We start from the raw sequence: 13,415 nt of genomic DNA, 5'->3' as shown, positions 1-13,415 counted from the left end.
TAAGAAACAAGTGGTATTCACTTGTTTCTTATGTACTGAATGATTATCAAGGTAAGCTAGCCAAACTATATTGTTCGGTTAGCTTACCTTGATAGTTTAGAGAGTGTTGTTTTGTTGAAGAATTTTCTTTCCATTCCTGTTTATTAGGTTTATTGGATTCTGTCTTTTGCAAGCTTGAAGATCCAGATGAAGAACTTCCCTTACTACTGACATTTCGTCGTCTGACCTCGGACAAGTTCTGTTGTTGCCACCGTTCACGTGCAACAGAAGGGGGCCAAGAGAGTACACTTGGTGGAGGTCGAGATAATGGTCGTCCATTAACTGACTCAAACTTTAAATCATCTCCACAGACTGACCCTTTTAAAATTAGATCACAAGTGAGAAAATCCTTTGTGTAAAAAGAAAAAAAAAGTGACAATTTTCAAGTAACAAATAATTGCATATTGTGACATCAAACTTTTAGCTAACAGCTCCAAAAGCTAGTACTAATACGACTTAAATATTTTGTAGTTACATATTACCTAAGATTATAACCTCACTACTTCTATTATATAATTTCAAACATGGTTAGTAATATAACTATAGAAAACAAATTGTCTCACAGTTTGTTAAATCTGTTCCAGCCATTGTTCCCAAGATACAACTAAATTACAATTTAAATGTATAAGGTTTAACCACCAACCCATCAGTATGATTGCTTTGGCATAAGTTGACTGCCATCTGTAACACAAATTACAGTCAGTCTCTGAGGGTTCCTGCTTGCTGATGAATAATTAATAACTACGGTATCGAATACCATCTTTTTAATTTTTAACAAAACTCGACAAAAGCTAGATTACACTTGTGTGTTGCACATTATTGTAACCATCATTTTAGTGGTTTAAGTGTTCTTTTGAATATTTTTCCTAAAAATCAAAGTTATTCATCTGAATCTCTACACTAAAAGCAGATTCAGATGAATTTACTTCTATATCTGACACCTTAAAACAAGCCGTGAAATAATGTAGGAATGTAAGTTACTCTCAAACTTTGAAAATCCAGAACATTAAACACAGTTACGATCTTGGAAATGTAACCATATACATATAAAAGCACTAACATAAACGAACCATTTCCATCAAGAAAGTGGTTATTAATTGGAAACTATTAGCTTAGGACAAAAACTCTGACAAAATACTTGTAACACTTCTTTATAGTAAGCTAAAACAGAAAACAATATAAACGTATTTTTAAGACTACAAAAGAATTAGTTCTTAAATTGCTCAAATCTCCATGAGACACCTTCAGTAACCATTGACACTATTCAAAAAAAAACTTTACAAGAGCTTTCTGAAAGTAGGCTCAGCATAAAGAAATTAAGTAGTATATAAAGGCTCCACAAATTATTTTTAGAATTTTCCTGGACATGTTTATCAAAAAATATATTGATTAATTTAGTTACAATAAGTTATACTATAGTTTGAGGATATAAAACGTGAACTTTAATCTGGCATTCAAAATATTGTAAAAATTCCAGCCATAAGTTAAAGCTTTTTTTTTTCTACTTATGATTTATCTAACATTTCAAACCATAAATTTTAATTCACTAAAGTTGCAAGGCAAACAGCCGTTACCTGAAGGGCTTGGAGCACAACTTTCCTGTGATCCTGACAAAGAAGGTGGAGGCGTGAGAAGACCACCAAACCCATTTGGCACAGCACTGGTAAAATGAAGTCCTCGACCTAACTGCTCCATTCTTACAGGTGGCACAGGCAGAGACCAATAGCCACCGGCTACCCAGGAAGCTTGGGTGACACTTTTAGCAGTGAAACGAGCTGGCCTCACAAGAGAAGTTTGAGATTTTGAGGCTGAAAAGCCTACTGGTCTTGGAGACGTAGAAAAACTAAAAAATATATATATATATATATATACGTATGAAAACATGTTCATAAACAAGCTATAATTAAACCCAATAAAAACTTGTTGAAATACTTTACTTGATAAACACTCTCAAGACTGAAATTAAAGCAATAAAATAAAATTCAAGGAACTTGAGATCTACTTATAAAAAACTGATACTGCATGCATACAAATTTGGCAACAGTATAAAGAAAGATTAAATAAGAACTGTTTCAGTTTTTTCTAAATAAATACTCAGAACATTGTACACTTTATAAAATCTTCCTAGGCACATAAAAAACAAGCTTGAACAAATAAAAAATACAGTGGTTCGTCATAAACCGACAATGAAAGTTTGGAGAAGGCTTGAATGGGTACCCGACGACGACATAATCTTGTCGAAACATTGCACATTTATAATAAGGTTTTCTTCATTACCCATTCAAGCTGTCTCTAAACTTTTATTTCCTTGTCATCAAATTTAAACCAAACACACAGAATAATATTTTTAAAAAATAACAAAATATTGCAACATTATCATGGTGAAACATTGGAATATTTTGAAACCTTGTATTCCTTGTTTTTGAAAAGTTTGAAGAACAAATCTTCAGATTTTCTGGAGATCAACAAAAAACCATATTCACTGGAATAAACTTTCATCTTTTAAGTACTGAAATTACATTAGTGTCATGGATAAAGTTCAAAACTAACCCGTTCAACAAGGACATTCTAACAAACTAAAATGCTTCATATTGTACAAATTTCCCTTAAAAATTAAATTTTTAAAATTCTTTTAGTTTTAGAGTTAAAAAAAAAATCAGTGAAGCCTAATTATGCCTTGTTTTTGCATACTGAACTAACATCATTAATTTCAATTTCACACATTTGAAATTAAACTAAAAGTCCAAAAGGTGTGTGGATAATTTCATTAAATGTCCAGAGAGTTCACAAGCAAACATCTAGGAAAGTCAAGATAAGAAGAAGCAAGCTTAGCATGTATGATTTTTATCAGATACCACCAAACCTATGGGCCAATAGCCTACATTTACAGAGTCACTATAATGCACGTTTTCAGTTTAATGATCATTGCCACTATGATGTAAGTTTAATTTCTTTAACCAAGTTATGAACAGTAATTAGACGGCCTACTTATTTGTGTTCTAATGTAAATCAATGCCAAATTTGGGGGTCTCCTTTTAGGGAATCCCCATAATTGTTTTCGGAAAATTTCTGGGCTCCCAAAAAGGAGGGATAAAAAATTTTACCTTTGTGCAAACCTCTGGACCGAGACGATTCTTATGGTACCACTTAGAAGTTGGTGCAACCAACAGTTTAGGAGTTACGAGACACACACAGAGACACTGAATCTTATATCAAAGATACTTTTCATACATCAACCAAAAAATATGGATTCTCAAAGATGTCATCTAGCATGTTACAGTATTGAACAGCTAGACACGGCCAACTAAGACAAACATAGATTATAGTGAGAGACTCTGACAGTAAAAGTACATAATCAAAGATCCACTTCACCACATACTTTTAACATGCCGATTACCTTGTAACTTTGTAGCAGGTGAGGAATATGTAAAGCATCTAGCTCCAAATGAAGAGCATTATGGGCAGTGACATTCCCATCAGTTTCGTAGCTACAGGTGGAGCTGTTTGTAAACGATTGGCTACCTTGTTTAGATCCAAAACTCAGAGAAAGGTTGTCCATGCTCTTATATCCACAGACTGATGTTGACCTATTATCAACCTTAATTTTTCTTCTGGGCGAGGTCAGTTGATTTGCCTTGCTGAAATAATGAATATGAGAATCATACATTCTTGTCTAGATCATGCTTGTACATGGATAGGTATATCTAATTCCTTTCTATAAAAGAAACAAAAGTACTACTATTCAAAATTAGTTTGAAAAAATATTAAACTATACACACAAAACTCATTTTTAAGCATAAAAAAAATTATTTATTCTTAATATTGTTCAATATTCTTTCTTTAAGATTATTGAAAAACAATGAGTTATCAAACAATTTGTTTGAGTGCTTGTTACTAGAATACATGAGGGCCATGAGTGAGTTTGCCCAAATAACTAACAAATGGTTTATTCAATCAGGCATTAAATACAATATAGTATTGTTACTACAACCACAGAAAGGTAATGAACAAGTTTTATGTTATTTTATAAAACATTTTCCTTTTTTAACACAATGCGAGTAGGTGGGGGGTCAAGTGTACATACCATGACCTTTTACAGAGTACCATTCAGCATGGTATTATGTACATTTCTTCAGTATTATCAACTACTAATTTTACTTTGCTGACTTAACGATACTTCACGGCAGAGTAAGTACGAGATACAATATGCAGGGATGCTGGAAAAACTGTAGTTAAGCATTTCAGAGGTTATGCAAAGTCAATATACAAAATGTGCAAGAGACGAAAGTATTTATATTCTTCACACGGTTATCGCCTTACCTACGACTTTGTCAGTCTGACATCACCAATATAAAGACATCTTGAATATAAATACTTTTGTAAAACATCTGACTTATGTACAACATACTTGTACATATTAGTAACAGACTGTCAAACTTTCTGTAGATAACATAGTAAATTTGGAATTATGGTTAACATTCCTTCTCTACTATAGAATAAATCCAATGAACCAACCCAAGAATTAGCTTAAATCAGTTTGAAAACAATGTGTGTCTGGTAATAATTATATATATATATATCTGAACTTGGCTTTGTTATAAATACTTAACCAACAAACCCAGCATTCAACTATTAAAATGAAATTAAAATCATAACATGCAAAAATGTTTTATGGGAATAATATATATCTCTAAAATTCCACACTTAAAGTACTCATCTTTTTCATTACAGGTCAGTCTTAAAAGATTTCCTTAACTGGAACCGAAGAGTTTATACATGGCTATTAATAAATATTTCACAATTTTTAATCCCTAAACATTTATAACCGGCTCTTTCTTCTTAAAAATGTATCAAAGATTTGTAAAATCAGCTCTACACACAATTAGAGTCATCCCGAAGTAATACACTACTTACTTCAGCCATTTTTGCTTTGGGTTAACCCTTTTGGTTACTCTGAAAATCCCACTGGAGAAGGATACCATGGCAGTAACCAGGATGACCATGGGTCGAAGGAGATGGAGATCTGTTTCAGAAAACAATCCAGAAACAGCTGAGGAATACAATCCTTGGAGAGTTACCCAAAAAGCACAACAGAGAGCATCAACTGTTCGTAACCTTAATCAACAGAGAAACAATTAACAATCTGAAGTTATTACAAAGACAATTCATCCTGTTTGTTTTTTAATGAAAATTTGTTATTCCTGTAACAACAGTCATTTTAACAACAAGTGCAAAATTTATCACTGCGAGAAAGATTTTTAACCTTTATGGAATAAAATGGAAGATAAAAACATCTTCAATTAAAAGCATGCAACATCCTCTAGGACACTGTTAGACAATGATGAATTATAAGAAAAACTTACAGTAAAATACATTTTATAAATATTTACAATGTCCCACACTACAACACAAGATACTCGTATGACACTAATATTTAAAGGTTATAGATGAGATTAAAATTTGAGTTTGATATGGTTTTATCCATAACATTCATTTCAAGAAAAAGGGGGCCAAATACGTTGCTGTAACTATCTTACGAGTGTTTTGTGCATGTGAAGTTCTCTTAAATCTTTCATTAATAAACTGTAAATCTAAGCTGATTCATTTTTCATTACTTATACAATTTACAAGTTATTAACCTGCTTTGTTTACTATTAGCCCAATTTGTCTATATACTTTCAATGAAATTTGTTTTCTTGTGTATCACTGTCTGTATACCAGGTTTCCAGTTCATGCTAAAAGTGATGCACTCATTTCAAATTTCTTTAAAAATGGAATCAGTGTTATTTGTAAACTAATTTTCCTCACACTCTGTTGTATACAAGCTACAATATAACATACGTTTAAAAAGTTCTTGTTACTTTCTAAATTAATCATATATATATATACAGAAATGAATTTTATCTTGCACACGGGCCATAACACAGAAATAATGGTAAATAATTGTTAGTTACTATCAAACTTATATTAAAAGTAACAAACTACAATACGATGCCTATTAAATGAAGATTAGATAAATCATTGACTACATTATATCCTAAAACCTTCTCAGACATATTTAAAAAAAAACACCTGTGTTTTCCAGCCCATAAAGTTCCTCCAACTGCCACCAGGAGACCAACAACAGTAAGAAAAGATGATGTAGGCAGTCTGGAAACCATGAGCCATGATATTGGAAAAAGGCGATATTCCCGGTCTTCTTGTAGTTCAAATACAGCAGAAACAAGAAGAAGCAAAGCAGAACTGAAATTAATTACTGCTAACACATGGACACCAAAGGGGATATGATTCCTAGTTAGGACCTGTGATAAAGATAAATGCTTAGAGATGCTTTCTGACAAAAGCTCTTCCAAAATGAGAACAATTTAAACTTTCCATAATTCTCATACAGTTATTTGTAACTAATATTACTAGTAACTGTTTTAACTTTAGCCTTTTTTTCATGTAAAATATATAGTTTTATGAATATTACATATACCAAACTAAAAACAAAAACTTTCAACTGCTTTGTATTTTATACCTCATAGTATTATAACAACAAAATCAATGTTGACTCTTTATACATACTCTTCCATCAAAATAAACATATTTGGGTATTATCAAGGTTATTTACAACACAAAACTAAAATGAATAAGTAAAGATCTGTTCATTTTTCTGGATAAATGCTAAAAACCAACCTTTCTAATTTTTCTTTTTACAATAAATCAGAATGACAGCGTTACTTACTTTTAATGCAGGTCTGGTATGCTGATTAAGACTGTAGTTTAAAAGATGAGGAGGAATTTTAGGCCTCAATTCTGCATCTTGTTGAGAGAGTTTCTTCTGTACATGAACCTCACACTGCCAACAAAGCTTGTAAACTTTTTCCAGGTGCCTCTGGTACGCTTCCACTTCTTGATCAAAACAAAACTTTGGAAGAAGAACATGAATTGGCAATCAGTATAGAAGACATGAAACAAATACTCTCGTAGAAGTGGATGATCACGACCACTGATAAACAAATATCAAAGATCATCTCGGTACCATGTAACAGTTGAACATTGGATGTCATCTGACAAACTTTTGATTGTCTGACTATATCACAAATTTCTTCAAACACATTCTCTGTCTAATTAAGATAAATTGAAAAATTACTTATGTAAGCACCTGAGTAAGAGCTTTTTTAATACCATACGTATTGAAACTATCAAAAAATTTACACACGTCTTCAAAACTTCCTCTATGTTACTTTATTCTAACCTACAGGAGCTCCAACTAGTAACTTCCCACACAACTATAAATTTAATCTATACTGATGTAAATATTCTTATATGCTCTATCTAATTACATTTAAACATTGCTTTAAGAGAGAGTGTGTGCAGATCACATGCTGTAACATCATAAACGAGTGGAAACATTGCTTTAAGAGAGAGTGTGTGCAGATCACATGCTGTAACATCATAAACGAGTGGAAACATTGCTTTAAGAGAGTGTGTGTGCAGATCATGTGCTGTAACATCATAAACGAGTGGAAACATTGCTTTAAGAGTGTGTGTGTGCAGATCACATCATAAACGAGTGAAAACTAAGGATGTAGCAATAAAATCAGTGAAAGAGAAATCACATTGGAAATAGGCTGTGGATGTAAGTTGTTAACAAATTTAAATGTCTGCTTTGGGATGGATAGAAAAATTATAAGATTGATAAATGTTTACAAGCAAGAATTCTCATAACTTTGAAAAAATTAAAATTGGAATACTTATTTTTTTTTTTGCTGATTACATTAATGTTAGAAAATATTGATTCTAAAATATCTTTTGAGTTAGAAAGTATTGAAAGAGGGTTAGAATTATCAATAGTGTCATATTATGGTATTTTCTCCCCCACAATTCAAAATTATTTCTGCTTTTACGGTTGAACTTACTTTCGACAATACAATTAGTGAAAAAAAAAAATTTTATAATTTGAACAAATTCAAATTACATCGGTCAAAAAGGTAACCTAGTCAGACACACGTTCTAAAGAGTTAAAAAATAAATACATGTGCAGCCCCGAGAGGCCTTTTAAAGGTTTTATATAAAACAAAATCAAATGACACTTTTGGAATGAAAGAATTTAAACTGTATTATACATTAACAATAACCAATTATTTTTTTTACAGTTATCTAAACCATTAATGTTATTTGATGGTAGATACTATACATATTTTTATTTATCTATTTCAATATTATAATGTTATAAAATTACAGGTAATTTTTTTCTATAGTAAATATCTACCCCCCATGAAAACATTCTGTAAAACCATGCCGTAGCTGAATAAGCATTTAATACAATTTACATATTTTCCATAATTATGAAAGTCCAGAGGAACTGTTAAGTTAAATATGCATACACTGACTACCTTTTTACAGTAAATAAAATCAAATTCTAATTTCCAGTAATTTTATATACGACAGTTTACCTGTCAAGCTCAAACCTTACCTTGTTTAATGGAACAAAATCTGCCAAAAGTCGAATTTTCATGGTCTGGTTCTGGTTACATTCCTTGCACAATCCATTTATTAATGGCTGCTTGTATTTTTCTTCATAGCCTTCTACTACAGAACCAGTCACAGGAAAGTTAAGACTCTCGTCGTATTGAGCAGGAATTGGTTTGTTGTAATCTCCAGTCTGTTCCAAAAACTTGTAACGTTTTTAATTAACCAACACATCAACCATTTCAAAATGAAATTCTATCAACTGTGTTCATACTTAACAAACTGAGAATAAATTGTACACAGTGAAACAGTTTATACTTGAAAAAACTGTTCAAAATAGAAATTATTTTGTCTGATTGTTATCAGTATGCTTTAAAATAAATTTTATGTAAAGCACTTATGAAAATAATAAAATATTCGAAGGCATATCCCTTGACATTCTGTTAACAATGAAGAACAACTATAATACAGTACAACTCTGAAACAAACTATTTCCATTACAAGTTAGAGAATAGTTTGAAAAAAAAAAGACTTGACGTTGCCTAGCGACCTATGAAGCACACCTCACCATGCAAGGTTTAAGTAGGACTTGCAAAATAGTCAACTACTCATATGAAACTTGCTTACAATTATCAGGCCAACCCAATAACCTACCTACCAGATATTATTCATTCATAGCCTAGCTCTAGCAGATAGTTGAATATTACATCTCTATGATGTCAGTGTGCTGTATTATTTGTTTTATAATGTGTAAAAACAGGGCTTAAATTAGCAACATGATTTTAAGCAGTAATAACACTAAAAGTATTCTGTCTCCCATTTTCAAATCACATCGAATACATACACATATTTCAAATAACAAAAACGTGTTTTATTGTAGGTGCTTATGCTTTAGATAGTTATTACGCATACAACCAAAATTTTATCTGTGATATACACTACAAAATTACTCAGATGAATTACCAGCATTTGCAAACAATTTATTAGCACATTAAAAAATGATGTTAAATTAGAAAAATATATATACACACACACCCCATCACTGTAAATTCTAGATAAACTATTTTATTATATTCTTGTACTGATTACCTCAGAGAAACCATTATACTGATCACAGTGTGGACAGTCCCAGCAGTTGCGGTTACCAAAAGGAACGACATGTTTTTCCCCACAAAACCAACAGTACACTCGCACAGGGAACTTTGGCCTGAAAAAAAAAAACATATTTATGTAAAGTGAATTTATTAGATTGCAACGTGTACAATATCTTTTTATTTTATGGAAATTTGAGTAACAAAGTTATTTTAATTATAAATTTTCAATGCATTTAACGTAATTTAATTTTTGTTTCAGAGATTTATAAAAGTTAAGTTCTGAATGAAACAACTATTATATCACTAAACCAAATATAAAATCATTACTGGTATTATGCACACAACGTAAGGTATGCCACTAATTTTTGTCTTTTAGACAAGTGTTTCCCAAAGTGGAAGCCACGAAGCTTTTTATGTTGCCAAAAACAATGATGCTGAATTAATTTTAATTCTAAATAAACAATAAGCCAATAAAAGTTATGTTGAATTAATTAAATAATAATGTTGAAAGATGCTGTTGTTTTTACTACGGAACTGTTTTTCAATCACCATACTAAAATATTGGGGGAGGGACATTTTACAGCATTTTTATAGGTTGGGGGGTCTCACTTTTTTTATTCACATCAAGGGAGCCTCTGACTGAACGTCTGGGAACCACTGTTTTCAACTGTACCCAAATGAAAATTTTTCGTAATTATAATCCAACCTGAAAAAACCTTTTGTGTTGCGTCAAACAGAAAGCCACTTTTTACTGATACACAATATTTATCCAACAAATAAAACCCTCATTTCTCCAATTTCCAGACAATACATTACGAATCAAATTACTACAATCCCTAACTTATTTAAACTGGGACTGGTCACTAACCTTTTGAAACACACTAACCCTCTGTTTTATGATTTTATTTCACTTGTGTACAGTTTAAAAAAAAAAAGGATACTGACTTACTGAAAAGAGTTCAGAGAAGGGTTGCTAGTCTAGGATAATTCCACGGATGGAAGTGGTCTTATCGGGATCGGTTATGATCTCATTTTCTTTTGAGAAATAAAGATATCATCTTATTGAAGTTTACAGGATTACCGAGAGGACTGATAGGATAACAGCCACTGATTTCTTTGTGCTGAGTCATAAAGACAACAGGATGAGAGAACAAAATTTTAATATTTTGAAAATACAGAAAAGGCCCTATTTAAAATAATTTTCTAACAGTGATTGGTTTACGAAATGAGTAGCCATTGGAAATAGTGGATGGTAGCATCTTATCGAAGGTGGTTGTACAATGACAACCTTGAAGGATCAAATGATTCCTTTTTTTTGTCCATATATTATATTTAGAATGAACAGGTACATGTAAAGTTTTTCAGTCAAAAAGTTTAAACGATAGACTTGAAGTTGTTATGAAAGAATAACCTTCTTAAATGGAGGTTGGCACTTTACATGAATTAAATAAAGGGGAGAATCAATGACTTTATTAAATTCAAAGGGTTAACTTTTCTTAAAAGTGGGTGAGTGAGGGCAGCTGTGGAGGACCGAATGGTCCACTATTAACCATATGTTAAGTCACTTTCATTTCGTCTGCAAAATCAAAAAATAATTTTAGATTTTGACAAAACATTGTTAGCTTTAAATTATTTTTGGACCAAGTTTTCTTGTTGTTTACTGCAGAATTTTAGTTGATCACATAAAATGGTTTTCAATCCAGAAAGGTTAATAAAAAAAATTCTAGCAGTACTTAGTTTAATAAGCAGATATTCACTTAACTCAAATGACTTCGCATTTTTTATTGGACCTCATCTCCTATGAGGTAGTATGGCTCAGTGGCTTCGTGCTTAGGACTCAGTCTGATGGTTGCAAGTTCGAGGCTGACCTGCACCATGCTAGTGTCTTTGAGCTAGACACTTTACCCCACTTTTTCCAGTCTACTCAACTCAGGTGGAATGGGTTGCCATTCTCATCCACTCGTGAGATTGAAACTGGATTTGTAATGGTGCAGCAAGGATTTAACTTTAACATCTCCTATTGCCCATTACTACTGTAATTTACACCCCCTTTCATGGTCCACACTGATTACCACTGCCAAGCTACAAAAAATTTCATATAGTAATTTTTACAGTGTAGGTGGAAGAGTAATACTATAAAAAAATGTAGTTGAATCTTTACATTATAGTGTAAATTAGTAACAAATACATCACAGCATTAATAATATGAAATTATTATAGATTTTTGTCATATAATAACAGCTTCCAATCATTCATTATTCCAATGTTGAATTTACTTTACAATATAACATAAAGTTGATTCATAAAAAATATTCACCTAAAGTTTTATAATTTTACTACAGTAACTTTCCACATAACTCACTTAAAATTTAAAAGCCAAAAGAAATAACAGTAAATATCACGAAATCATGTAACTCAATACACTGTGTGTATCATTCCAAAAGCTGAGGTAGATGAATCGAATGCCTAAATGATATTAATAAAATTAAAAGTAAATCCTCAGAATCTAATTCGGTGTTAGACTAAACAGCATCGTAAATTATGCAGTAATGAAATAAAATAACGTCAGCACGAATACTGAACACCAAGTTACTCATGCTTTTAATCTTTTACTTTAGACTTAACTTTTACTAAAGTTCAATCTTCGGTTACAAATAATGAGATTGAAATTGAAAGTTTCTCTTTGAAGTTCGAGTCTGAGGGAGTCTGCTTAATCACTGAAAAGGAACGAATAAGAAAATGCGAAATTTCCAAGGCATCATCATTGAATTACAACACGCACTTTTGTACATAACGTTTACAAGTTGTTTCTTTTCTTTGATTAAGTACCCCGCTCACCGAGTCTTGATTTTCAAGTCTTACAATTAACCAAACACTAGGCCTAAATCCCTTCCATTAAATTAGGCTTACCTTAATCTTGAATACACCAAAAATATGGAAAAAGAAACAGATACTAAAATTCCGAAAGATAAATATAAGTCCATTGGTTTTTCTTTTTACTCAGAGGTGTCTAAAACTATTGGTAAAAATATTATAAACTTTGTTATTACTAATAATATTAGGAATTATTCGTTTGTTACAAAAATCAGCTACAAACTCTGAACTAACCAACCCGCGCAAACCATGTGGTATTACTCATCACGATTTCCAACACCAGGGGCGCCCATAGATTCATGGAAAAATAAATAAATACTTTTGTCCGTTTGATGTTACATATAAGCAAAATTTCTCGTGCACAACATTTATTGTTACTGGCTATATAAGTACCATAAGAAAAGTAAATATTTTTCTAAACGATTACTTATATATTAAAAATTACCCAGTTTTATATTTTTCTCACTTAGTTAACGTTAGTTAAATAAATTGGAGATTTAATAATTTCTGATTGGACAAGGATTAGACAGAAAACTGAAGTAAGTTTCTTCATACAGACCGTAACAGATGTGTATTAATCTAATACTAAATATAATGATAATATGTAATTAGTTGTTTACGACATTTTGACTGATCAAAGACTTAAGCTCGTATATTAGCTATGAAAGCAAATGTTTGTTTGTAGTTAAGCGCAAAGCAACATAATGGGCTATATACACTGAGTGGTCACAAGTAAATAGACACCTAATTTTTCTTCATTTAACTGATTTATGCTAACTAATTTGTGTTCACAGAGCACTATGTAAATGAAAATTGTCCGTACACTAATTATATTGTGCTACAACATGTCTAGAACTCAAGGTTCTCTCGAATTGTCAGATTTTGTTAGATGAAGGATAGTTGGTCAAGCAGATGGTGGAATAAGTCAGCAGAAATTTCGCAGAATTTGGG

The 13,415-nt window shown here is 31.6% G+C and overlaps 1 protein-coding gene across 2 annotated transcripts in view; it reads right to left on the bottom strand.

The window, feature by feature from the left end:
- The window catches only part of LOC106471180 (transmembrane protein 201-like), a 16,028-nt gene extending 3,343 nt beyond the window's left edge, over positions 1 to 12,685 (bottom strand). The window contains exons 1-9 of one of the 2 annotated variants that reach the window (XM_013931770.2): positions 12,501 to 12,685; positions 9,586 to 9,703; positions 8,501 to 8,689; positions 6,767 to 6,949; positions 6,112 to 6,341; positions 4,954 to 5,154; positions 3,437 to 3,677; positions 1,614 to 1,882; positions 88 to 357 (exon numbers count right to left, since the gene is read on the bottom strand). In XM_013931770.2, coding sequence (XP_013787224.1) covers positions 1,799 to 1,882; positions 3,437 to 3,677; positions 4,954 to 5,154; positions 6,112 to 6,341; positions 6,767 to 6,949; positions 8,501 to 8,689; positions 9,586 to 9,703; positions 12,501 to 12,574 — 1,320 coding nt within the window. In that variant the 5' untranslated portion in view covers positions 12,575 to 12,685 and the 3' untranslated portion in view covers positions 88 to 357; positions 1,614 to 1,798. The remainder of the gene's footprint in view (positions 1 to 87; positions 358 to 1,613; positions 1,883 to 3,436; positions 3,678 to 4,953; positions 5,155 to 6,111; positions 6,342 to 6,766; positions 6,950 to 8,500; positions 8,690 to 9,585; positions 9,704 to 12,500) is intronic. The other variant, XM_022399816.1, reaches the window with a different exon arrangement.
- Between the last annotated feature and the right edge of the window lie 730 nt (positions 12,686 to 13,415).

Source organism: Limulus polyphemus, unplaced genomic scaffold (assembly GCF_000517525.1).
Source record: "Limulus polyphemus unplaced genomic scaffold, Limulus_polyphemus-2.1.2 Scaffold4460, whole genome shotgun sequence".
NCBI lineage: Eukaryota > Metazoa > Arthropoda > Merostomata > Xiphosura > Limulidae > Limulus > Limulus polyphemus.
The sequence above is the reverse complement of the archived record's forward strand: the minus strand, read 5'-3'. Positions and strand labels throughout refer to the sequence as shown.